Here is a 25,802-nt window from a genome sequence, read left to right on the forward strand (position 1 = left end):
GGGGGGGGGGGGGTACGAGAGCGCTTTCTAAAAAGCGCTGGTAAAGGGGGGGCTACGAGAGCGCTTTATAGAAAGCGCTGGTAAAGGGGGGGGGGGGTACCAGAGCGCTTTCTAAAAAGCGCTGGTAAAGGGTGGATACGAGAGCGCTTTCCAAAAGCGCTGGTATAGGGAAAATTAGGTATATGGTACGAAAGCGCTTTTAGAGAAAAAGCGCCGGTATAGGTATACCTATGAAAGCGCTTTTGAAAAGCGCTCTAGTAGCTCATTTTAAAATTAAATTTTTTAAAACAAATTAAAACAAACGCGCGTTCTGTATTTCATTCTTCATTGTTTCTTCATTGTTTCTTCACTGTTTCTCACAAACCCAGTACCGTCGCCGCCAACCTCCACACAGCCGTCATCGTTCTTCTTGCCAACCGTCGCCGCCGTCGCCGTTCGTTCTTCTGCTTCGTTCACAGCCGGCATCGTTCTTCTGATTCGTTCACAGCCGTTCATTCTCAACATCTCCTCTCAGCAACAACAACTCTGAATTCGTTTGCAGGTAAATCTTCTATCATCTTTCACTATTTTGTTGTTTCTTGAAACCCTAATTCTGGAAATGTGAGGTTGAAGATGAAAGTGAGGTAACAAGGATGAGAGTGTGAGGTTTCAAACCCGGCCCTGTTTTGCTTTGTTTGTATATTAGGGTTTGTGGCATATGTGAGTGAGGATTGAGCGGATTTAATGGGATTCCAAGGGTGGAAATTGTGTGCACCATGTGAGATGCTTAGTAATTCTTTATGACCATGTACATACATATTGAATATGAATGTTAATGAATTCATTTGTTTTTTCAATTCAAATTTGTTTTATCTTGCTTTCAATTGTGATATAAAACTATGCAAATTGTGTGGATGCTAATGCCATGGATGGATATGTAGTAGTGATCATGTAATGGTGAATCATAAATGAATAAAGTTACATGTGTTTGGTGTGAATCAAATTCTGCATTTTATTAACTTGTTTTATGTATGGAAATGTATGCATGTGATTTCATTATGCCATTCCCAAATGCTAGTTCACTTATGTCATGTGAATAAGTAAAAATAAATGAGCTATTAGAGTTAGTTAAAAGTGGTTCTGATAAATAGAGTTTGTTAGTATGAAAATATATTGTGTTAGTGGTGGTGTATTTAATTAACTGCATCGTGTGTGTTTAATTTTACAGTTACTTTGAAGTGTACTTTATAGTTACTTTGAAGTCTATGGTTTCTACTTCTAAAATCATAGTAGTTTGTGCTACAGATTGCATATAGTTCCTTCACTTTTATGATATTTGTATTTAACTGCATCGTGCGTGTGTGTTTAATTTTACAGTTACTTTGAAGTCTCTGGTTTCTACTTGTACAACGCCGATTCAAACCTACCCATCTCCCACATCAAGTCTAACTCAGGTTACTATCCCTTTCTTCTTGCTTATAGTTTGTTATTTTCTCCTTATAGTTTATTGTTTATGGTTCTATTTAATATCAATTTAGTGTCTCTCAACCAATTTTTTGGTTTGTGGACTTATATTACCTTGAAATAAGGTAATGTCTTCTTTAAGAAGTCGGGTATTCTGATTAGGTATTCTGATTAGGTATTCTATTATGATGATAGCTATTTATTATCTTGACAGAATTCCTTAGTACCTGATAGAGAAACCAAGAAGCATTTGTTTAGCTTAATTAAGTCATGGATAAGACATGGATGAGATCAAACCGATTGTCGAAAGAGTACGAGAAAGGGGTATGGGAATTCGTTGAGTTTGCGGTTGCGCACTCCGAAGACCCGCTTCGAATGTCGTGTCCTTGCTTGGGTTGCTGTTATGGGGATAAGGTTGACGGGAAAAAGTTGGGATCCCATTTACTACGGTTTGGAATTGATAGAAGTTATACATGTTGGACAATGCATGGTGAGAAAAGTAACGGGAATGCTGGGTCGAGTTGTAATAGGAAGTATGCTTCAAACGACGATTGCACAGACACATACGATTGCGATCGAGTCGAAGAGATTGCAGAAGCGCTTGAAGAAGATCTTGCGGATTGTCCCAAAATGTTTGAGAGGTTGGTAAGCGATGCAGAGAAACCGTTGTATGATGGTTGTTCAAAATTCACAAGATTGTCTGCGGTGTTAAAGTTGTACAACTTAAAGGCGGACAATGGATGGTCGGATAAAAGTTTCACAGAGTTATTAGCCCTTATGAAAGATATGCTACCAGAGGATAATGTTCTTCCCAATCGAACGTATGAAGCCAAAAAGATGTTGTCTTCTATTGGAATGAGCTATGATAAGATACACGCATGTCCAAACGATTGCGTTTTGTTTCGAAACGAGTATGCAGCGTTGAATGAGTGTCCTAAATGTGGTGCCCCTCGATATAAGAAAAAGTTGTCTCCTGCTAAAGTCTTATGGTATTTTCCTATAATTCCGAGATTTAGACGCATGTATCGTAGTGAGACCGATTCAAGACACTTGACTTGGCATGCAGATGAAAGAATTATTGATGGAAAGTTGCGACATCCGGCAGACTCACCACAATGGAGTAAAGTTGATACTGAATATCCTGAATTTGGAAAAGAAGCAAGAAACCTTCGGTTGTCATTGTCTACTGATGGAATGAACCCGCATGGTATTCAAAGTATCTCGCATAGCACATGGCCTGTGATTCTTATGATTTATAACTTACCTCCGTGGCTATGTATGAAGCGTAAGTACATGATGTTATCTATGCTAATTTCTGGGCCTAAACAACCAGGGAATGACATAGACGTATACTTGGCACCCTTAATCGAAGATTTAAAGTTTTTGTGGGAGAGAGGTGTGGAGGTTTACGATGGGTATAGGAAAGAAAGTTTCAACTTGAGGGCGATGTTGTTTGGAACAATTAATGATTTTCCAGCATACGGAAATCTATCCGGGTACAGCAACAAGGGTCAAAAGGCGTGTCCTGTTTGTGAAGATGAAACCGATACGACACGATTGGCGCTTTGTCAGAAGAATGTCTTTCTCGGCCATCGTAGATTCTTAAATTCTAATCATCACTACCGTGGGTGGAGAAAAGCATTCAATGGAGAGGCCGAACATCGTACAGCCCCGCCTTTTTTGTCAGGTGATCAAATTTTTGAAAAGGTGAAAGATGTGAGCACTCAGTTTGGCAAGCCTTTTGCACATTCAATTGTCAAGGGTGGGTGGAAGAAGAAGTCAATTTTCTTTGAACTTCCATATTGGAAGTCGTTGTACGTAAGACATTTCCTGGATGTTATGCATATTGAAAAAAATGTATTTGACAGCGTTATAGGTACGCTACTCAATATACAAGGAAAGTCTAAGGATGGCGTTAACATAAGGAATGACATGGTAAACATGGGGATGAGAACTGAATTAGGGCCCGTGACGAAAGGAAGACGAACATATCTGCCACCTGCTGTTTACACTCTATCTAGAAAGGAGAAGAAAACATTGTGTAAGTTCCTCAGTGAAGTAAAAGTTCCAGAAGGCTACTCTTCAGATATTAGAAGACTTGTGTCCATGAAAGACCTCAAGTTAAAGAGTTTGAAGACGCATGATTGCCATGTTATAATGGAACATTTTTTACCAATAGGTATACGTTCTATTCTGCCAGAAAAAGTAAGAAGCGCAATAACTAAGCTGTGTTTCTTCTTCAGGTCTATTTGCAGTAAGGTGGTCGATCCCGCGATCTTACCAACATTGCAAAATGAGATAGTTGTTACTTTATGTGATCTTGAAATGTATTTTCCTCCCTCGTTTTTTGACATAATGGTTCATCTAGTCGTTCATCTTGTGAAAGAGACACAACTGTGCGGACCAGCTTATATGAGATGGATGTACCCTGCTGAACGTTATATGAAAATATTAAAAGGGTACGTGAAAAACAGAAGTCGACCGGAGGGTTGTATTGCCGAGCGATACGTTGCTGAAGAAGCGGTTGAGTTTTGTACTGAATATCTGTCAAATGTTCAATCAATTGGACTCCCCAAATCTCATATTGTCGAAAAAAAAGAAGGAAAAAGGCTAATTGGAAATAAAGTTGTGACAGTATCAATGGTCGAACGGGATCAAGTGCACTTGTATGTTCTGCACAATGAGATTGAGGTTGAGCCGTTTGTTGAAATGCACAAAGTTGTTCTCCGAGATTTAAATCCAAATAGAAATGAGAACTGGATAGTACGAGAGCACAATCGAAGTTTCATATCGTGGTTTAGAGATCATATTTATTCAAAGTATCGTTCAGATCCTGCTTCAGTAACAGAAAGGTTGAGATGTTTAGCCTATGGTCCATCTGTAATTGTACTTTCTTATAGCGCATACGCAATTAATGGATACACATTTTATACCAAAGAACAGGATGATAAAAGTACTATGCAAAATAGTGGTGTTACCTTGGTAGCTGAAGCTATGCACATATCAAGTGCGAATGACTTAAATCCGAAATTTGCAAATTTGTCATATTTTGGGGTTATCGAGCGCATTTTGGTGTTTGATTACGCGAAGTTTCAGATTCCTGTATTTGGTTGCAAGTGGGTTGAAAATAATAGTGGCGTACGAATGGATAAGTCAGGATTTTTGCAAGTGGATCTCAATAGGGTAGGGTACAAAGATGAGCCTTTCATTCTAGCCTCTCAAGCTAAACAAGTGTTCTATGTCAATGATCCGACAAGTACGAAATGGTCTATAGTGCTTTTATCTAACAAAATAGTTGATGAAAAAATTGAAGATCAAGGTGATATTGGTGTTGGCATTGAATCTTGTACAAGAAACGATCAAAATGAGAATGAATCTTGTATTAGAAATGATCATAATGAGGGTATTTGGATCAATCCAACCGTCCGCATTGTTAAGAGACGCGTAGTACACAAACCTACCAAGAAAAGAAAGAGACGTTAGTGATAAAGGTAATAGTATACATAGTCCGACTAATTTGTTTTATTCAATTTGGTGCATATTCTCGTTTTGTACATAACTTTTGAACCATGTATCCGCTTGTTGACTTCTTTACATGTAACTATACTATTTTGACGATTCCGGAGCTGCTCATGCACTTATCTTTACATTTCGGGACTATTTTTTTATCGGTTTTGCTTCTGCCCGTAATCAAAAGTCGGGCTTAGGGTCTGAATTTCGGAAAACCGACTTTGTTTTTGAGTCCGTGGCGACGTTTTACCATAGCCATGTAAATTTCGTTCAATTCCGATAACTTTCTTTTTTTACGCTTATTTTGATTTGTACCGATTTCGTTTCCGATTTACTTGTACATGCATGGTTTGACTTTCATTTGACTTGTATAGATTGTTAGCTTATTAATAGTGTACTAATGTGCTTTAGTTTGTTTGATACAGGTTCAATGGCTTCAGATAGAGATGCTCCACCTGAAAACCCACCTGAAAACTTACAAGAAAACTCACAAGAAAGAGTTGCTTCGGATACAAATGCTCCACCTGATACTGAAGCAAAAGAGGTTGCACGAGGCATCACTATTATGAGGGATATCATACGACATAGAGACCAAGGATTAGTATACCGATTGGAATGGAATTCTGATAAACAACCAATTGGTCCTAATTCTGCAAAGTTGACAAGTTATATTGGTACACTTGTCCGTATGCATATTCCAGTCTCCATAGCTACCTGGAAATCGAAGACGAAAAATTTAGAATTGGAGGAGAAAAAACAAGCGATTTGGGAAGAGCTTCAGGTATATATCATATATGGTTAATTGTTGTTATTATCTTGACGATAAATTGTTTAAATTATTTATACTAACACACTATGCGTACTCTTTTTGCAGAGGACTTTTGAGATACCAGATGAACGTAAAAGCTACATACTTAGTTTGGCCGGCAAGAGATATAGAGGGTGGAAAAGTTTTTTGACAAACACCTATCTTAAGGATAAAGATGGAAAATTTCTTGAAGTTGCACCGGGACGGCCAACAAAGTATGCGACCTTCATTGATGAAGCAGATTGGGCTGAGTTTGTAAAGCAAAGAGATGAAGCTTTTCAGAAAAAGAGTGCCACGAATAGGGAGAGAGCATCCAAACCCGCGTATCCATACAAAAAAGGGCGTTTGGGATATGCACGCTTAGAGGATAAAATTGTAAGTAAATAGAAATTCGATTTAATTAATTGTCTACATGTGCATGTTTTAATTGACGATTTTATCGTTTGTGTCAATGCATAGTTGGAGGAGACTAAAAGTGAGGAAGCTTCACTTCCTGTACATGTGTTGTGGAAGGAAGCTCGTGTGGGCAAGAATCACGCTGTCGATCCCGATGTTCAGAGAGTTTATACTGAATGTGTAAGTATAATACTGTGTCTTTAATTAAATCAAATGTTTTTTAATATATAAATGACTTTTTATCTCCACTAATAATTATTTAAATGTAAATGAATTACAGGAGACCTTGTCGCAATCGGCATCCACCGGTGAGGAGAGCGTACTTAGTAGAGTACTAGATGCTCCCGAGTATCCCGGTCGGGTGAGGGGTAAGGGTCATGGTGTGACTCCAACCTCTTTTTATAAGAGTTCTAGGAGAAGATCAAATCTTACCAATGAAGAAGTGTTGCAAAAGTTGCAGGAATTGCAAGCACAGGTCTCTGAATTGCAAAGAGATAAAGATATGTATATGAGAGAAAAGTGCAACACTTCATCGGTGAGAGAAACTAGTGATAAGGCTAGTATCAACTATCAAAAGAAATTTCCCGAGGTAATTATAAGTTTTTTTCCTTACAAACTGTTCTATTTTATTAATGATAATGACTTTATATTTACTTTTGGTTTAGGGCATTTCATCTTGCCAACTATACTTATCGGAACCGAATTATCGACTAGTTGGCAAGGGAAAAGTGCACAACACTTCGGGAGATTTACTTCACCACAGACCGCTCCCGGATGGACACCTGAAAGTATCGGTGGATGTTGTATTAGATCGTGATGCGATTCTACCGGTACCTGACATGGTCTCAGAGACGACATTGCTGCGAGATGCAATAGGATCGTTTGTTGCATGGCCCTCGGAGCTCATTACCATTAGTGATGAGGTAAATTGAAAACGATTATGAATCATTTAGTTTTCGAATGTCAATTCTAAACCGTTTATTAATTATGTTTTACATTTTATTTTTAGACTGCTCCTATAAAACCCGCAATTAAGGGTAAAGGGATTTTACAGGAGGAGGAGTCTGTTGCATCGCTAAAAGAGGTACATTTAAAGTGTTAATATATAATCTGAATCAAAATATGCATGATTTTATATTTTACCTAACTTATATGATTTTTAGGCATCCGCTCGGGAGTCACAACAAGTGACGCAGCAGGTTCGTAGCGTACCACCCAGTGGTCCTCCGAAGCAAGCGGCAAGAAAAGGCGGTGCTTTTGTGCCTCGATACCGGGCGACACTCGCAACAATGGTTGATATGTCCGATATGAAGGATGGTGCTTTACGGGAAATCGATATGGATGAAAGTGTCTTCGGTATTGAGTTCAAGTCACATATTACAATTGACGACTTGCAAGAGATTTTTGACCAGGATCAACTAGGCGTCAGTAATATGCAATCATACATCCGGTAATATTCACTCATCCGATATATTATTTAATTAGTCCCACAATATAATTTATTTACACTTTTCAATAAAAAGAATCTAATGTTTATTATGTTTTTATTTAAGGTTGTTGTATGACAGAGTGTTGCGCGGGACTGCATTGTCTAACAGATTCCGGTTCGTGTCTTCCGCCCATTGCAGCGGAATGGAAATTGTTTCGGATCCGGAATCTGTTAGACAGCGCTTAGTCGATAGATTCATGTCCACCGGCAATACAGAATGTCTGCATCTTTGGGCGTATAATACCCGACCAGTAGGGTTAGTTTCTCATTCTTTATTCATCTAATCTCTGTTTCTTTAGTGTATAGCAATATTTTCATATAACCTATTGTTTTAATTTATAGAGCACACTGGTTGCTGCTTGCTATCAACCCGATAAGGGAAGTCGTGTATTATCTGAATTCGGTAAAGGGTGAATGGACCAATTATCCGGCCATGAAGGAAATCGTTGATTTGTAAGTGGGATCGTTCTAAATATATATTCGTGTATATTTATATATTTACTTATTTGTGGGATTGATCTAAACATATGCTTTTATATATTTGTTAATTAGATCAATACAAGTATTCCGTAGTCAACGGGACGCACAGGTATCCCGGACTAAATCAAACAACATCACCTGGATCGAAGTGCAGGTACATTACTTTTCACAAATTTGCTTATAATATTTATGCTACTTGGTAAAACAAGACAACTTATATAGAATCTTATTTGTTTTTCTATGTAGTGTCCGATACAGCGTAACAGTTCAGACTGCGGATACTTTGTATTGAGGTTTATGAAAGAAATCATTCAGGCGAATCAATTAGAGATTCCTCCCACGGTATAAAGTTATAACTTAAGATAATTTCATATAATTTATTACATTTACCTAAATATATTATTCATATTATGTTTTTGTTTTATAGTACCTTGACGAATTCCGTGCTGCTGGGTACTCGAAGCTAAAGTTAGAAGAAATCAAAGAGGAATTGTGTCAATTTTATATTAAGCAATTTTTCATGCAGATTTGAACTATAATATTGTTGATTTTGTAATGATGTATATATATAATTTTGTAATGATGTATATATATAATTTTGGATATTATAATGGTATATATTAGTATATATATTGTCTTACTGATGGCTGAAATAATATAGTCGAAAATATATTACAGGTCGAAAATATATTACAGGTCGAAAATATTACAGGTCGAAAACATTACAGGTCGACTGGGAGGATTAAATTATAGGCTGCACATAAAAATACCTCATTTAGCAACTACAGCGCTTCTAGAAAGCGCTCTTAAAGGTCCACATACTAGAGCGCTTCTTAGTAAAAGCGCTGGCAAAGACCAGTAAAAAAGCAAAAAAAACTAAAAAATTACGCAGCATACAAAAGCGCTTTGGGAAAAGCGCTCTGGTAGGCCCCCCTATGAGAGCGCTTTGTCTGGAAAAAGCGCTCTCATAGGGGGGCCTACCAGAGCGCTTTTCCAAAAGCGCTTTTGTATGCTGCGTAATTTTTTAATTTTTTTTGCTTTTTTACTGGTCTTTGCCAGCGCTTTTACTAAGAAGCGCTCTTAAAGGGGGGTCTACCAGAGCGCTTTTTCCAGGAAAGCGCTCTTATAGGGGGTCCTACCAGAGCGCTTTTTCCAGGAAAGCGCTCTTAAAGGGGGGGTCTACCAGAGCGCTTTTAAAAGCGCTTTCGTAGCCTACGCCAGCGCTGGCTTTGGCAGCGCTTTAAAGCGCTGTTAAAGGCCAAAAAAAGCGCTGTGAAAGCCCTTCCGTGTTGTAGTGCTTAACCTGTAACAAAACAAACTAACAAAAGCCCAACATGTGACACAATGGAAAGAAAGAAAACGAAACTAATCGAAAAAAGAGGAAACAGACTCATCTGCAGCCATCGTTTACGTCTCACATCATCTCGCCGGAACACCACCTCCAGTCATCGGTCAGCGTGCATCAAACAACACCACTACATAGAAACTTTCATTTTCAGCAACAAAATCATTTGCATCTCTAGGATTCAGACGAGAGAGATGCTTCTTACCTGAGTAGAGATGGTTGAAGGTGAGAGTTGTTTTTCAGAAGAGAGAGTGTGAGAAATATGATAAAGGAGAGAGAAATAGAAGTGGATGAGATGATGAGGAGAGAAAGAGAAAGAGAGAGAAGTTTAGGGTTCACAAAAGATCTAAAAAGAGCTTATTGGAAAAAAGTGAATTTTGAAATTTGAAATTGTGCTAGAAAGAAATGGTGTTATGGAGGGAAAATAGACTAAATCAAGTTGGACTAATGGGAATGTAACACTTGTTGAAAAAGTTAAAATTTTTGTGATGTATTTAGTTGATTACGAAAATGCCATTTTTTCTTTATAAATGCAAAATATGCAAAGGACAAATTGGTAAGTTTGGCCAATTGATTAGTAATTGCTTTATAGTAGAGTAGATAGATTGCTTTATAGTAGATAGATGGTAAGTTTGGCCAATTGATTAGTAATTGCTTTATAGTAGATAGATAGATTGAAACTTGACAAAATCTTACTTGTTGTCCACTCCTACTCATATAAGTCATAACTATGCCACTCTAAGACCCTACCATGCAACCCAAATTAGGTTGGATCAACCAAAACAATACTCACTATTCAACTTAAATAAAGAGAGATTTTTATTTGCTAGGAGATGTCAATATTTCAGTTAACTTAATAGATTGCATATTTCAATTTATAAAAACAAAAACTATAGGTCTAGAAATTCACCTCAAAAGTTTGAAAGAAATAAAACTTGTTATTATTATCACCTTAATTGTTACATTTATACAAACATTAAGATGCATATATTTCACGTAAGAAACTCATACATGATTTCTAACATCCATGTGTTAGAAAATGTGTTCTTAAATATAAACATTTTTCAGAATTATCCCCTATTTAGTTTGTCGCAATTCTTTAACTTGATTCATACATTCAAAATATTAGGTCCACAACTTCCATGCTATTTTTGCTATTATATATAGATCTTCTATGAGCAGGGTTGAACATAAATCATCATATCAATATGTATGTAGTAGAAGTCATTTATATCTCAAGAACAATATCTGCAACAACAAAAATTGAAATATATTAGTTATGTATAAAGAAATAAATATTTTTATTATTAAAACTAGTAAAAAATACGTGCATTTGCAAAGGTCACTTAATTTTAATTGATATATAATTTATTTATTAATTATTAAAATTATTAATTAATTGCAATATAATTAATTTGATGATCTAATTCACTTATAAGTAATTGAACCAATAGGAAGACTAACTAGTTTTGATTATGACAATAGTGATTAGAAGTAAAGAACTTACATTCAGAATCTGTGTTGACCCATTTACATCCTTTGTCTACAACACTAGTGGGAGTAAACTCTTCATCTTCTTCATTGTCATCCGAGTCATAGTCAGATTCTGGCATTGAATTGTTTACAAGATATTTTTTTACAAATGTTGTTGAACATAAATCTTGTGGATGTATCTTTTTGTGAAGTATTGCTTTCAGAATCTATAATTAAAATTCACAAACAAATCAAAAATTAATATAATTACAAAAATAAAGATTATAAAGTAATTAAATTGTGTCATGAAATTAAAACATATAAAAATAACTTATGCTATAGTATAAGTTATTTTTAATTTATTTTTATAAATTTCATTAAGTAATCTATTTCCATAAAACTATTTTACTTATGTTGAATTTAAATAGCTTAGCAAATAATTTTTTTTACTAGTAATAATTTCTTTAATAAAAACAATTTATAGTATAATTTTTTAAAATAATTATTTATAATTTGTTTATCACAAATTATAATAAAAACAATTCATAGTAATAATTTTTTAAAAGCTGTATATTTAATTTTTTAAAATTAAAATATTTTTTTTTAATAATAAAGTTCCAATTTTAGATATCTATTTTGTAACATAATTTAAAAAGTAATTTTGAGATTATTTTTAAAAATTGAAATCAAAAGCTTTAATATTATGGTTTTTCAATTACCTTCTCCATTCTAGAATCTGTTGAGAGTTGATCTTTGCATAAAGGAATAGTTGGTGGCAATCCATTTCCACAAACAAACATCTTCTTAAGCAGAAAAGAAAGTGATTTTTTTGAAACGCCATTCTTACTTTTATCCAAACACTCCCTTGATCCTCTATTGTATATTAAACTGTTGCTTGGACAGAAATTATTCTCTTCCAAATTTATTTTCACTCCATTCTCAAAATTTCCATCTTCTTCAAAACATAACTCCTTTGTACAATCTTGAAAGGAATTATATGAATCTTCTTCATCAATATTTTTATTATAATCTTCTTTCAAATTGTTATTAATATTCCCAAATGTTCCAATTGCAAGTACTAGTGCCTCATCCCAATCATTGATCAAATCTTGTCTATCAGAATCACTCATCATATAATCTGTTGAAATGAAAATAAATATTAATCATCACATCACACTAATTTGGGCTCAAAGGTGATATATATATATATATATATATATATATATATATATATATATATATATATATATATATATATATATATATATATATATATATATATATATATATATATATATATATATATATATATATATATATATATATATATATATATATATATATATATATATATATATAAGGAGGGATTAAATTACACCAGAAGAGTTACACCACGAGTTACACTCGTTCAATAACTACATCTCGAATTAATATTTTTTAAATTCAACCGTTGGATTGAAACATAATATCATATAGATCATATCTATAAAGTTTGAGCTTAATCTATAATGATTTACTATATCATCAAGATATCTAAAGATTAACGTTAAAATGAGCTTTCATATAACGTTAATTTTGATGTGATTCAATGACATAGTAAATCATTATAGATTAAGCTCAAACTTTATATGTATGATCTATATGATATTATGTTTCAATCCAACGGTTGAATTTAAAAAATATTAATTCGAGATGTAGTTATTGAACGAGTGTAACTCGTGGTGTAACTCTTCGGGTGTAATTTGATCCCTCATCTCTATATATATATAAAAAAAACTTACGAGTAGTTGAAATTGAGCTTGATTTCATTTTCTCATTCGTGCCATTAAACCTATTTTGCATCCATTTAAAAATCTGCAAATAAACATGTACATGTAAGTATGATAAAAATAATTTGCAATGAATAATAATAATAATAATAATAATAATAATAATAATAATAATAATAATAATAATATAATAATAATAATATAATAATAATAATATAATAATAATAATAATAATAGTAATAACAACAATAATAATAATAATAATAATAATGATAATAATAATAATAATAATAATAATAATAATAATAATAATAATAAATAATAATAATAATAATAATAATGTCAAAATATGACAATTAAGGGAAAGTAAATGAATCATGCTTACCTTCATATTTTTTGGTGAAGTGGTTTTGGAGGATTATTTAGCAAGCTAGAAGAAAATGAAAGTTAGAGCGTGCATGCACAGATCTTAGAAGTTAAGTGCAGAAAATGATGAGCTGCAAATGACTTTAAATAGACCAACATAGTTAGTGGTTCAAGTTTCCAAATAGTGACTATACGAATCCCCTTGATTTCATTGTCATGTCTTTGTTTTTAACAACTACTCTTCCTAACCATGCATAATTAATTTCCTTTTTATTTATTTACTTGTCATCTTAGCCACCAGATATTTTTTATGGTGGCATAAAAATGTAAACATACTTGGTGGTAAAAAAGTAGAGCCTTTGATGAAGGGTAGGAAAAAAATGTAGTAGTTGACAACACTAATAGTGACAAGAGTGTATCAAACAAATATAAATCATATTGAGAATAAATGGATCGATGGACTTATGTCACATAGATTTTTTACTTCATCAAATTGTAAATTCGTTGTATTTAGGTTTTTTACTTCATCAAATTGTAAATTCGTTGTATTTTGTTTGATACAAACAAAAAGTTTTTTTTATTCAAGGTGAAATAGAAATATGAAAGAAAAAAAACATGTATAAAATAAGAAAAAATTAAAACTATTACTAATGGTAATATGTAACATTTGATTCTATTATTTATAGAATTTCATTTTTTTTACTGCGATTGGATATACACATTCTTGTTTGTAATTTGATTAAGGTTGCTAATTCAATGGTAGAGTATTCAGCTTTTAAGTGCAACTCCATTTTTTACACATTTCTATGAACTAATTGGTTAATCCATACCATCGGTAGGGTTTGTAAGACCACGACTGATCTAGAAACGAACGAATGGAAAAAGCAGCATGTCCTATCAACAGTGAATTCTAAATTTTTTTATTCATATTGAATTTGACCAATATTTTTCTTTGAATTGTTGGCTCGGAACAAATGAATTTCGTTGGGTTTAATTAATAAAGGGATAGAATTTAGCTACTTCAATTATAGGGAAACAATAAGCAACGAGCTTTCATTTTTTATTTGAATGATTACCACATTAATTATACGTTAAAAAAGGATTAGTGCTTGCTGTAGAAAAAGTTTTTCCCACGAATGGATTAAGAATTTTTGTTATGAGTCCTAATTATTAGTTATTCCCCATTATGTTATGGGGTAGCAAGAAATGTGTAGAAGAAAGAGTATATTGATAAAGATATTTTTTTCCAAAATCAAAAGAGCGATTAGTCCAAAAAATAAAGGATTTCTAACTAACTAGCTTGTTGTCCTAGAAAAATTAGAAGGAACAAGCTAGAGGAGATAGTCCATTAATGGATTTTCACTCGTTTTTTAGCTATCTATTCATATTTGTTTTTTATTTTCAATTCGAATATAGATATAGATTACCTTATTTTAACTGTATCGCACTATGCATCATTTGATAATCAAATGAATCTTTGGTCCGTTGACCAAATAGAATTTCAAAAATGAAAGAATATCAAGTATATTTAGAACGAGCTAGATCTCCCCAATAGGACTTCCTATACCCACTTATTTTTAGGGAGTATATTTATGGACTTGCTTATAGTCATAATTTGAATATATCCATTTTTGTGGAAAATGAAGGTTATGACAATAAATATAGTTTACTAATTGTAAAACGGTTAATTACTCGAATGTATCAACATAATCTTTAATCATTTCGGCTAATGATTCTAACAAAAATCCATTTTGGGGGTATAATAAGAATTTTTATTCTCAAATAATATCAGAGGGTTTTTCCACCGTCGTGGAAATTCCACTTTTCCTACAATTAAGCTCTTCCTTATAGGAGGCAGAAATCATCAAATATCATAAAAAATTGAGATCAATTCATTCAATTTTCCCTTTTTGGAGGAAACTTGCATCCTTAAACCAAAATATTATCCATTTATAGATGGAACCTCGAGCACAGCTAGGTCTAGAGGGAAATTATGACTTATGAGCATTACGTTCATGCATAACTTCCATACCAAGGTTAACACAATTAATAATATTAGCCCAGGTATTAATTACATGACATTGACTATTAACTACAAATTGGTTAAAATTGAATCCATTTAAATTGAAATCCATAGTGCTGATACCTAACGCAGTAAACTAAATACCTACTACAGGCCAAGCAGTTAGGAAGAAATGTAAAGAGCGAGAATTGTTGAAACTAACATATTGGAAGATCAATCGGCCAAAATAATTGTGAGCAACTATAATATTATAGGTTTCTTACTCTTGACCAAATTTGTAACCTTCATTAGCAGATTCATTTTATGTTGTTTCTCTTATCAAACTAGAAGTTACCAAGGAACTGTGAATAGCATTGAATAGGGAGCCACCGAATACACCAACTACACCTAACATGTGAAATGGGTGCATAAGAATATTATGCTCATCCAGAAATACAATCATAAAGTTGAAATTACTAGAGATTCTTAGAGGCATACCATCTGAAAAGCTTCCTTGAACAATTGGGTAGATCAAGAAAACTGCAGTAGCAGCTGCAACGGGGAGTTGAATATGCAACATCAATCCAAGGGCGCATACCCAAACGAAAACTAAGTTCCCACTCACGACCCATGTAACAAGCTACACCAAGTAAGAAGGATAGGACAATTAGTTCATAAGGACCGTAATTGTATAACCATTCATAAGACCAAGTGACAGACATCCCTTTCTTATGCTCCTTGAGATAAGTAGGACATTCAGCTCTAATATTTCCATATCCTTCACATCCATGGAACTGAACCCCTTTGTCTTGATTGGGCTTCTCTTCAGCTTTATATCTTTTGCTTGGATCATAGGTCTTGCTGATGTCATGGGAGGTGTTCTTGACATTGAGTCTGGACTTCTGATCAACCCTTTTAATGAACCTGTTGAATTATTTTCAAAGCTATGGTTTATGATAAATTTTCATCACTTCCACCATTGATTTCTCTTGAATTATCTTCAGTGTTGGAAACAAGGGCTATGCTCTTGTTCTTCTTTTCAATAGTGTCACAAATACTCATCTCGAAGGTTTGTAGAGAACCAATGAGTTCATCCACCTTCATGTTGCTGATGTCCTGAGTTTCTTCTATAGCAGTCACCTTTATAGCAAACCTTTTAGGCAGTGATCTCAGGATCTTTCTCACAAGCTTTTCTTTAGACATTTTTTCTCCTAAAGCTCTTGAGTTTTTGGCAATCTCCAGAATATTCATGAAGAACTCATGAATGGTTTCATCCTCTTTCATCTTAAGGTTTTCAAACTTGGTGGTCAGCATTTGAAGTTTAGACATCTTCAACTTGGATGTGCCCTCATGGGTTGTTTTGAGAATATCCCAAACTTCTTTAGCCAGATCACAATGATGCACAAGTCTGAATATGTTCTTGTCTATTCCAATGAACAAAGCATTGCCTTGAAATTGCCCAAAGCCAACTCTTCCTCAGTTCTGCTCCATTGTTCTTCAGGAATTAGAACAGTGGTTTCATCTTCCATTACCTTCTCAAGATGTTTCCATCCATTTTCCACAGCTCTCCAGGCCTTGCTGTCGACAAACTTTAGAACAGCTACCATACGAGGTTTCCAGTAGTCATAGTAGGAGCCATCCAGAATAGGTGGTCTATTCCTCAACACTAACAACTCCTTCTCCACAGTACCATAATTTTGGTGTCCCTAGATCTCACTCAGATATAGACAAGCAGGGTGCCTGCTCTAATGCCAATTGAAAATTCTAGTAACTCACACGCGATTTCTTACTGGATGTTACGACATCCACAATAACACAGAATAATACATTAAGACAGAAAAGCATAAAACAGTAAAGAACACAAAAAATTGTTTACCCAGTTCGGTCTAACTACCTACTCTGGGGGATACCAAGCCAGGGAGGGAATCCAATATAAGCAGTATTAATTCAGAGCTAAACTCCCCCGTTTACAAGTCATCACTTAAGACCTACCAAATGCAATTCCAATCTAGTCCTAGACCTGAGTATCTCCACTCACTCCCCCTCAATCACAACAGTGATTACAAACATACTTTAATCCACAAGAGAGAAGACACACTTAAAAAACACACCTTGATCTTGCTTAAACGATTCAATCAAGAGACACACACTCGTGCTTTAAAGCTTAGAGTGATAAAGTACAAAAAAAACGTATTCCAATACAATAATCAAAAGACAATTGCTTGGAGTACAAGAGACTAAACACACATACACAGAACTATGGTTCTTCACAATCAAAAATCTCTACGTTCCAAATTAGAATTGCAGTCTTCTTATATGCAGCTCTCGGGCCTTAGGATTTTCAAGAAACAAATTAGGGTTAACCAAGTTAACCTAATTCACACGTCATCAGGCTGTTACAGAATATGTTGTATACGAAATCTTCTAGGAGAAATATTCAGCACACAATAAAATGTTTCCTAAATTGTAGATTGAGAGAAATCCGGAAACATAATAGTAAAACATAACAACTCCTGTTGTCAAACATGGATGTCATGACATCGGTCATGACATTCACTAAAAACCTTTATTAGCTTAAACAAATGCAACTTGCATAACACCATATAAAGCATGTCATGACATTTGTCAAGACATTAAACACCCAGGTGTGTTTTACCACAAATGCAACCAACTTGAAAACATCTACACTATTCTCCCAAACGAAAAACCTATCATTCTTCTTCTTCTCCCAAACCAAAAATCTACTGAATTCACGTACAAACCTTCTAAATTCGAAGAACCCTAATTGAGCCCCCACTTTCGAATTTCCTCTTTCTTCTCTCACGAAAATCCCTTAAGCAAATTCGAAAAACCATAATCTAAGCCATAATTGTGATATTCTTTTTCGGTAAAACGAAATCGCTTTCATCTGGGTTTATATCGTTCTTCTTCGGCATTAGAGGTATGAATTTACTTTGGCATTGTTTATAGAATTTTAATACAAAAAAAGAACTGTTATGGTTTCATAGGGTTCTGATTTAAAATCTTACTTCAATTTTAGGTTTCTGATATGCGTATAAGTTTGATGGATTTTCATTGCATTTATGAAAACAAATCTGTAGTTTTTGTTTGCTTATAGGTACTCCAGTTCTAAAATAGTGAAAATTTTCCTCCATTGGTTAATAAAAAATTAGAATAATCGATGTGTCTTGGATTGGTTGCGGATACAAATTAAATTACCAAACACAAGAGTGGTAGTCAAGTCCCTACATAGTTCAAAAAATGCTTCTATGTTAAATCATAATAGATAGAATATAAGGACTTCCTGTAGTGTGTAGTTCATACTTTGTATCAGGGAATATAATTACAACACCATCTTCAGATTCTAGCTTTTTCGCTTCTTCAGCGCTTAACTTAGCATCCATTTCATGAAAAGCAGTGTTGTAACTATAAATGATTCTCTCTTCACCATTGTTGTCTATTTCAGCTTCTACTAATTTAGACAAAATTGATTTCACTTTTGATGAATACCAATCTAGATGACTGGAAAACACTTCTGGTTTCGCCGAGTTTTCCATTTGAGTGATGTAAGTGTTTTTGGTAAACTCAACATTTGTTGAAGTTAAGAAGACTATACTCAAGAAAAAACATGTTGTCAGAATGAAACTCATGTTTTCCATTGGAGTGATCTGATACTTAGCCACAAAAAAGAAGCTAAGGTTTTTGAAGCATTTGGTTTCAAAGTGAAGTTGATTGGTGAAGAAGGTTAGATATTAAAGAGAGTGATAAGTGATGTTTTTTTTGCCAGCAGTACACACAGGGAGTAAAGGTGAATGGTTGTTTCTTGTTGGATTGTTGAGTGTAAATTGAATGGTGAATTAAAAGAGCTACCTCTTGTTTGGTGAATGGAGTTAATATGGGTATGGTGAATTAAAATCTGTACTTAGATAGGTGTATATTATGTCTTTTTTATAATAGCAGTGCAATACATTTTATGAGTTTTATTTGTGTTTGCAAGCTTTTCTCCCGAATATAATGGGCCGTTTTTGGATTGCAATTAATAACAGGACCTCAACTTTTTACAGTCATGAGACCTCCTTGAAATATAAATATGGAACTAATCAAGTTATTTTTTATTGTACTAGGGAGTCCTCAGACTTGCTGGACATCTATAGCTTTTGGTGCTGGAGTTGGAATAGGATCTGCTTACACATAATGTTTTCGTTTATTTGATGGATCTCCAGCAAAGCTAGCGCAACCTAAGGGCTCCGAGGCTCCTACTCAGGTATGATTTGTCATCTATTTCTTGCTTATATATAATTATTTGGCTTGATTGTGCAATTTATATGTGATAAATCAATAGCTTAATTGATCAAAGAGTGGTATGATTTTCTAATGTTTTTCCAAACCTAGAGTTCATGTTATATTGGGAATATTATTTCTTCCTATGCTGCACATGGCTTTCCAAATTTCATCTCCTTCTATAGTAATCAACCAACACCTCGATGTCATATTAAAATGCATTAAAAAAATTTGAATGCATATTATTACGTTAGTGTATTAACATATATGAAACTATGACATATTTGTAAGTACAAGCTTACACTCACCAAGGAGTTTTTGATTCATGGCAAACATCATAAGTGAACAAATACAAAAGCACAAATGAATGACTCAAAGAAATGCAATTTTTGGCTATCTTTGCATCTGTTAGGTCGACCTAGCTCATCATCAGGTCGACTCAAACTGAAGCAAACAAAGTATGTCTCTGTTAGGTCGACCTAGCCCATCATCAGGTCGACTCAAAGTGAAGAAAAAACAACATGTTTTTGTTAGGTCGACTCACCCACGCTCCTAGGTCGACCTAAACTGAAGCAAAGTCTCAAGAATGTATTTTAACTGATTTTAGGTCGACCTAGGCTCCCAACGACCAACAATTACAAATTGGCTCAATATACTCCATTTAGGTCAACCTAAGCAATCATGGAGGTCAACCTATCTCCTCAAAAATTGCCAAATTGTATGTTTGCTATGCACCAACATACCAGTTCCTATATATATCTTTTTATGTTAATTATTCATTTTCAACACCAACAACTGAAAGAGACACAAAGGGTTCTCATCTTCGTTCTTCTTCTCAACTCCAACACAACTACACACAATCATTTTTGCGTTGAGGGTTTGCGATCAAGATCGATAACGTCCATGGAACGGAATTGAAGATTCCTAGTGGGTGAAGATTTGTGGGGTTTTTGGTGAATAAAATCTGCGGATTTTGTCCTCCAAGATTGGTGAATTTTGGGGGGGTTTTATCAAGAGTCTTCATCAAAGATTCAGCTGAGTGTGAAGATTGAAGAACAAGGGTTCGAGCAATTCAAAACACTGCAGAAAGGGAATCAAAGTGAAGCTCTTGGAAGATACTTGATCTGGCTCAAGATCAAGGGGAAGAAGATTTAAAGGATCAACATATCCGGTTTATCGTTATCGCTTTGTTATCTTCTTTGTATAAACTGTTTTCAATCATAATGAAAGACATCCCAATTCCCGTTTGGAATTGGGGGCAAATGTAGTCGTAGCGAGGACGATCGACGAACTGCCAGAACAAATATCGTGTTCTTATCGCTTTTATCTTTTCCTTTACGTTTCGCTTAATTCTGGTCATAATTGCAAATTGATCAAAGGTTCAAGTGTTAAACTTGTGTGATAAGATTCTGCATAAACATCACAAGTCACCACACATTGAATCATAATCAATTTGGACATTATTACCAAGTGTTTGATATATTGCTTCAACCATTATCAATTCATTGCAAACAAAGTTAATCAAGCAAGTAGTTAAACGATTTACATTAGCTTAACTAATTGATTCTCTAAGCGGTCTTTTCATCGTTAACTCTTAACTATTTCGTGGTTTAATCACATATCCGATTCTTTCAATAGTGGTTTGGAATAGACGCGAGTCGATCTCGAAACGCTTTCGCCTAAATTTGAAATAAATCCGAAAAATCCCGAGGCATCTATTCACCCCCTCTAGATCCTTAAGCCTAGCGTCTAACAAGTGGCATCAAGAGCTCTGGTTTATTCCGTGCTACGTGAAACACTTATTGGAAAGATGGCTTTCGGACCTAAAGGGGCTCACAATGGAGCTCCAGTTTTCAACGGTGAAAACTATGGCTATTGGAAGGATTGTATGTGCGTTCATATCAATGCAATTGATAGGAACATTTGGACAGCAATTGTTAATGGTCCCTTTCAAATTACCATGACAAATGCAGCTGGTGTTGTTGTCCCTAAACCAGAAAATACTTGGGATGCTGAAGATGAAAAGAGATATGGATACGATTGGAAAGCGAGAAACATTCTAATATCAGCTCTAGGAGTTGATGAATACTATCGTGTTTCCCATTTTAGATCCGCTAAAGCTATGTGGGACACATTGCAAGTTGCCCATGAGGGCACGGATGATGTTAAACTAGCTAGAATCAATACGTTAACTCAAGAATTCGAACTCTTTCACATGGAAGATGGTGAATCCATCGAAAACATGAAAAAGAGATTCGTGCATCTTAAAAATCGTTTAAACTCTCTTGATAGACCTGTTTCCAATGCTATTGCTACTAACAAAATCTTAAGGTGTTTAAACAGGGAATGGCAACCCAAGGTTACAGCCATAAAGGAAGCAAATGATCTAAATAACTTAGACATCACCACTCTCTTTGGTAAACTTGAAGAACATGAGCAACATCTTAAATGCCTTGACATGCATGAGAAAAGGGCAAAGAAAGATAAGAACATGGAGAAAGAGGTAGAGAAGAAGTCAATAGCTCTAAAGGCTTCAAGCTCCAAGACCTCAAAGCAAGAGCAAGAGGATAGTGATACTAGTGATGAGGAAGACTCGGATGATGAGGAAATGGGACTGTTTATGCGAAGGTACAACAAATACATAAAGAAAAATGGAGCAAAACACTCCGACAAAAAGCTTGATCAACTATAGGAAACAATTCAACAAGTACAAACAAGATGAAAATAACAAAGGAAAATCCAAAGGTCCTTGTTTCAATTGTGGTAAAGTTGGTCATTACAAACCTGATTGTCCGTACCTTAAAAAGGAGAAAGAGAAGAATCAAAGCAAAGGTCACAACAAGCCTAGAAGAGCCTACATAGCATGGGAAACTGATTCATCTAGTGAAGATTCATCAAGTGATGAAGAAGAATCATCAAACTTATGTCTTATGGCTCATCAACATAGGAAAAAGAAACGTGTAAGTCATCTTAAACCCAAACTTGTAGATAAGGTATCTCATTCTCAATTAAAATTAGCTTTTGAAGAACTACATAGAGATGCAATTGAAGCTTTCAAACTTTTGGCCTCAAATAAGAAATTTTTTTCATATCTTGAATCAAAAGTTGAGAAAACCGAAAAGGATATGGAAGCTTTAAAACAATCTATGCTAGATATTCAAAAGGATAAAATTGAGGAAGATCCTACATCATGGTTTGGTTGTGAGACATGTCATATTTGGCAAAAAGAAGTAAGAGATCTAAATGCCAAATTAGATAAGGCTCTACAACCAAAAGTGACTTTTGCGGTTGATCCAAATAAGTTCAAAAGATCGTATACTCCTTTATATAGTAAATACACTTTTGTTCCAAAAGAATCAACTAGCAAAACATCATACTCTCATCATATTACTTGTCACTATTGTTGCAAAAAGGGTCATACCATTGAAAAATGAAAATTTAGGAGGATTTTAGTTCCTAAAGGAGTATTTCAATGGTTGCCTAAGTGCAACAATTTATGTACTCACTACCAAGGACCCAATGAAAATTGGGGACCTTCCACTCTAAATTAATTTTGCAGGAAAAGTGTCTTGACATTGCCGAAAGGTTGTGGTTCCTTGATAGCGGATGTTCAAGACACATGACGGGAGACATATCACTTTTCGTTGAGTTCCACGCAAAGAAAAAGGGATATGTCACCTATGGAGACAGCAATAAGGGAGCTATACTTGGTAAAGGAAGTGTAGGTAACCCTTCTACCACAACTATAACTGATGTGTTACTAGTAGAAGGTCTTAAACATAATCTCTTAAGTATTAGTCAATTGTGCGACAAAGACTTCAAAGTAACCTTTACAAATTCTGGCTGCACAATAGAACATACTAAGAAAAGAGACATTATGTTTAATGGCATAAGAGTAAACAACATCTATATGCTGAACTTGGACGAAGTATCTAAGTCAAGTGCCAAGTGTCTCATCGCTCTAGGCGAAGACTCATGGCTTTGGCATAGACGCCTTGCCCACATAAATTTTGACTTACTTAATAAGGTTGTCACAAAAGACTTAGTAATCGGTTTACCAAAAATAAAGTTTTCAAAGGATCATCTATGTGATGCATGTCAAAAGGGGGAGCAAACGAAAACTTCTTTTAAATCAAAAAACGTGGTTTCAACATCACGTCCCCTTGAGCTTCTTCACATGGATCTCTTTGGCCCTTCAAGGACTAAAAGCATAGGTGGAAACATCTATTGTTTTGTCATTGTTGATGATTACTCTAGATTTTGTTGGACAATCTTCCTACCTAGTAAGGATCAAACTTTTCCAGCTTTTACTCAATTTGCAAGGTTATGTCAAAACAAAATGAACACTAAAATAGTTGCAATCCGTAGCGATCACGGTGGAGAATTTGAAAACTATCTTTTTGAAAAATACTGTGATAAACATGGAATTGAACATAACTTTTCAGCTCCTAGAACACCACAACAAAACGGAGTAGTTGAACGTAAAAATCGTGTTCTAGAGGAGTTGGCAAGAACAATGCTCAATGAGGGTAGTCTACCTAAATATTTCTGGGCTGATGCTATTAGCACCGCATGTTATGTTTTGAATAGGATACAAATACGTGCTATACTAAACAAAACACCATATGAATTATTAAAGGGTAGAAAACCAAATGTGTCACATCTCCACGTATTCGGTTGCAAATGTTTTGTGTTAAATAACGGTAAGGATAACCTTGGGAAATTCGATGCTAAAGCTGAGGAAGGCATATTTCTTGGTTACTCTCAATCTAGTAAAGCATATAGGATCTACAACAAAAGGTTACTTATAGTTGAAGAGTCAGTTCATGTGTCCTTTGATGAATCTTATGCAAAATGTGTCGAGAAAGGTATATCTTTTGATAGTGCAGGCCCATCTACTGAAGACATTGTCAAAGATAAGGAAGACAAAAGTGAATGTGTTGCAAAGGAAGATGCTAAGAAAGAGAAAGATGAGTCTCATGATAATGTTGAAAAAGAAAGCATCTCAAACAACGAAGATCTTCCTAAGGCCTGGACAAACGTAAAAGATCATCCAATCGACAACATAATAGGGGACATCTCAAAGGGCGTTACAACACACTCCAAGATAAGTAACTTTTGTCATCATTTTGCTTTTGTTTCACAAGTTGAGCCGAAAAATGCTAAGGACGCATTACTTGATGAGCATTGGCTAATGGCCATGCAAGAAGAATTAAACCAATTTAAACAGAATGATGTTTGGGACATTGTCCCTCATCCGGGAGAACATCAAGTGATCGGTACTAGATGGGTTTTTCGTAACAAACTTGATGAAAACGGAGTTATTACTAGAAACAAAGCTAGATTAGTAGCTCAAGGCTATAATTAAGAGGAAGGTATTGATTATGAAGAGACGTACGCTCCCGTAGCACGTCTCGAGGCTATTCGTCTCTTACTTGCTTATGCTTGCTCAAAAGACTTTAAGCTCTTTCAAATGGATGTTAAGAGTGCCTTTCTAAATGGCTACATTAATGAAGAGGTGTATGTAGCTCAACCACCCGGTTTTGAAAATTACAAGTATCCAACCCATGTTTATAAGTTGAAACATGCTTTATACGGTCTTAAACAAGCTCCTAGGGCTTGGTATGAACGTTTAAGCAAATTTCTACTTAGTCAAGGATACTTTAGGGGTAAAGTTGACACTACTCTCTTCATTAAAATAAAAGATAAAGATATACTTTTGGTTCAAGTCTATGTAGATGATATTATATTTGGGTCGACTAATGCAAAACTTGTCAAAGAATTTTCTAAGCTTATGCAGAGTGAATTTGAGATGAGGCTCATGGGAGAATTGAACTTCTTCCTTGGTCTACAAATCAAGCAACTTAGTCAAGGAACCTTCGTCAGTCAAACCAAATATTGCATGGAGTTGCTTAAGAGATTTGGAATGAGTGAGGCAAAGGAGATTGACACACCTATGGCAACCAATGTCAACCTAGACAAGGATGAAAAAGGTAAAGAAGTTGATGTGAAATTGTACCGAGGTATGATAGGCTCACTATTGTACCTCACAGTTTCAAGACCGCACATTATGTTTAGTGTATGCATGTGCGTAAGATACCAGTCATGCCCAAAGGAATCACACCTAAAAGCTGTAAAACAAATTCTACGATATCTCCGTGGAACTACTACATATGGCCTATGGTATCCCAAGGGAAATGAATGCTATTTGGTGGGATACTCCGACTCCGACTTTGCTGGATGCAAATCTGACAGAAAGAGCACTAGTGGGACATGCCATCTATTCTTAAATTCATTGATAAGTTGGCACAGCAAGAAACAAGTATCAGTTGCATTATCTACAGCTGAGGCAAAATATGTAGCTGCCGGAAGCTGCTGTGCTCAGATATTATGGCTCAAGCAGCAGCTCATTGACTTTGTTATTAAGCTTGATCGAATAC

General features: G+C 34.9%; 2 protein-coding genes and 1 pseudogene across 2 annotated transcripts; 1 reads left to right on the top strand and 2 right to left on the bottom strand.

The window, feature by feature from the left end:
• The first annotated feature begins 7,336 nt into the window (after positions 1-7,336).
• LOC131599365 (uncharacterized) lies at positions 7,337-8,733 on the top strand. The gene is made up of 6 exons (XM_058871747.1): positions 7,337-7,607; positions 7,711-7,902; positions 7,989-8,099; positions 8,199-8,280; positions 8,373-8,468; positions 8,554-8,733. Exons 1-6 carry the CDS (start codon positions 7,447-7,449, stop codon positions 8,656-8,658), a joined length of 747 nt encoding a protein of 248 aa, XP_058727730.1. The 5' UTR covers positions 7,337-7,446; the 3' UTR covers positions 8,659-8,733.
• Positions 8,734-10,414: 1,681 nt separating this feature from the next.
• LOC131599366 (protein DEEPER ROOTING 1) lies at positions 10,415-13,186 on the bottom strand. The gene is made up of 5 exons (XM_058871749.1): positions 13,099-13,186; positions 12,726-12,798; positions 11,664-12,082; positions 10,979-11,171; positions 10,415-10,719 (listed from the first exon to the last, which is right to left on the bottom strand). The coding sequence occupies exons 1-5, from the start codon at positions 13,102-13,104 to the stop codon at positions 10,700-10,702; spliced, it is 711 nt and encodes a 236-aa protein (XP_058727732.1). The 5' UTR covers positions 13,105-13,186; the 3' UTR covers positions 10,415-10,699.
• A 1,835-nt stretch (positions 13,187-15,021) lies between these two features.
• LOC131597541 (photosystem II protein D1-like) lies at positions 15,022-16,410 on the bottom strand (annotated as a pseudogene).
• Between the last annotated feature and the right edge of the window lie 9,392 nt (positions 16,411-25,802).

The sequence above is a fragment of the Vicia villosa genome, linkage group LG4, assembly GCF_029867415.1.
Source record: "Vicia villosa cultivar HV-30 ecotype Madison, WI linkage group LG4, Vvil1.0, whole genome shotgun sequence".
Taxonomy (NCBI): domain Eukaryota; kingdom Viridiplantae; phylum Streptophyta; class Magnoliopsida; order Fabales; family Fabaceae; genus Vicia; species Vicia villosa.

Coding starts and splice junctions, on each gene's coding strand:
- LOC131599365 (XM_058871747.1), top strand. CDS start 7,447: ATGGTTGATATGTCCGATATGAAGGATGGTGCTTTACGGGAAATCGAT. Junction 7,608..7,710: donor AATATGCAATCATACATCCG/GTAATATTCACT, acceptor TTTTTATTTAAG/GTTGTTGTATGACAGAGTGT. Junction 7,903..7,988: donor TATAATACCCGACCAGTAGG/GTTAGTTTCTCA, acceptor TTTAATTTATAG/AGCACACTGGTTGCTGCTTG.
- LOC131599366 (XM_058871749.1), bottom strand. Junction 12,083..12,725: donor AAGCTCAATTTCAACTACTC/GTAAGTTTTTTT, acceptor TCATTTCAACAG/ATTATATGATGAGTGATTCT. Junction 10,720..10,978: donor GGTCAACACAGATTCTGAAT/GTAAGTTCTTTA, acceptor TTGTTGTTGCAG/ATATTGTTCTTGAGATATAA.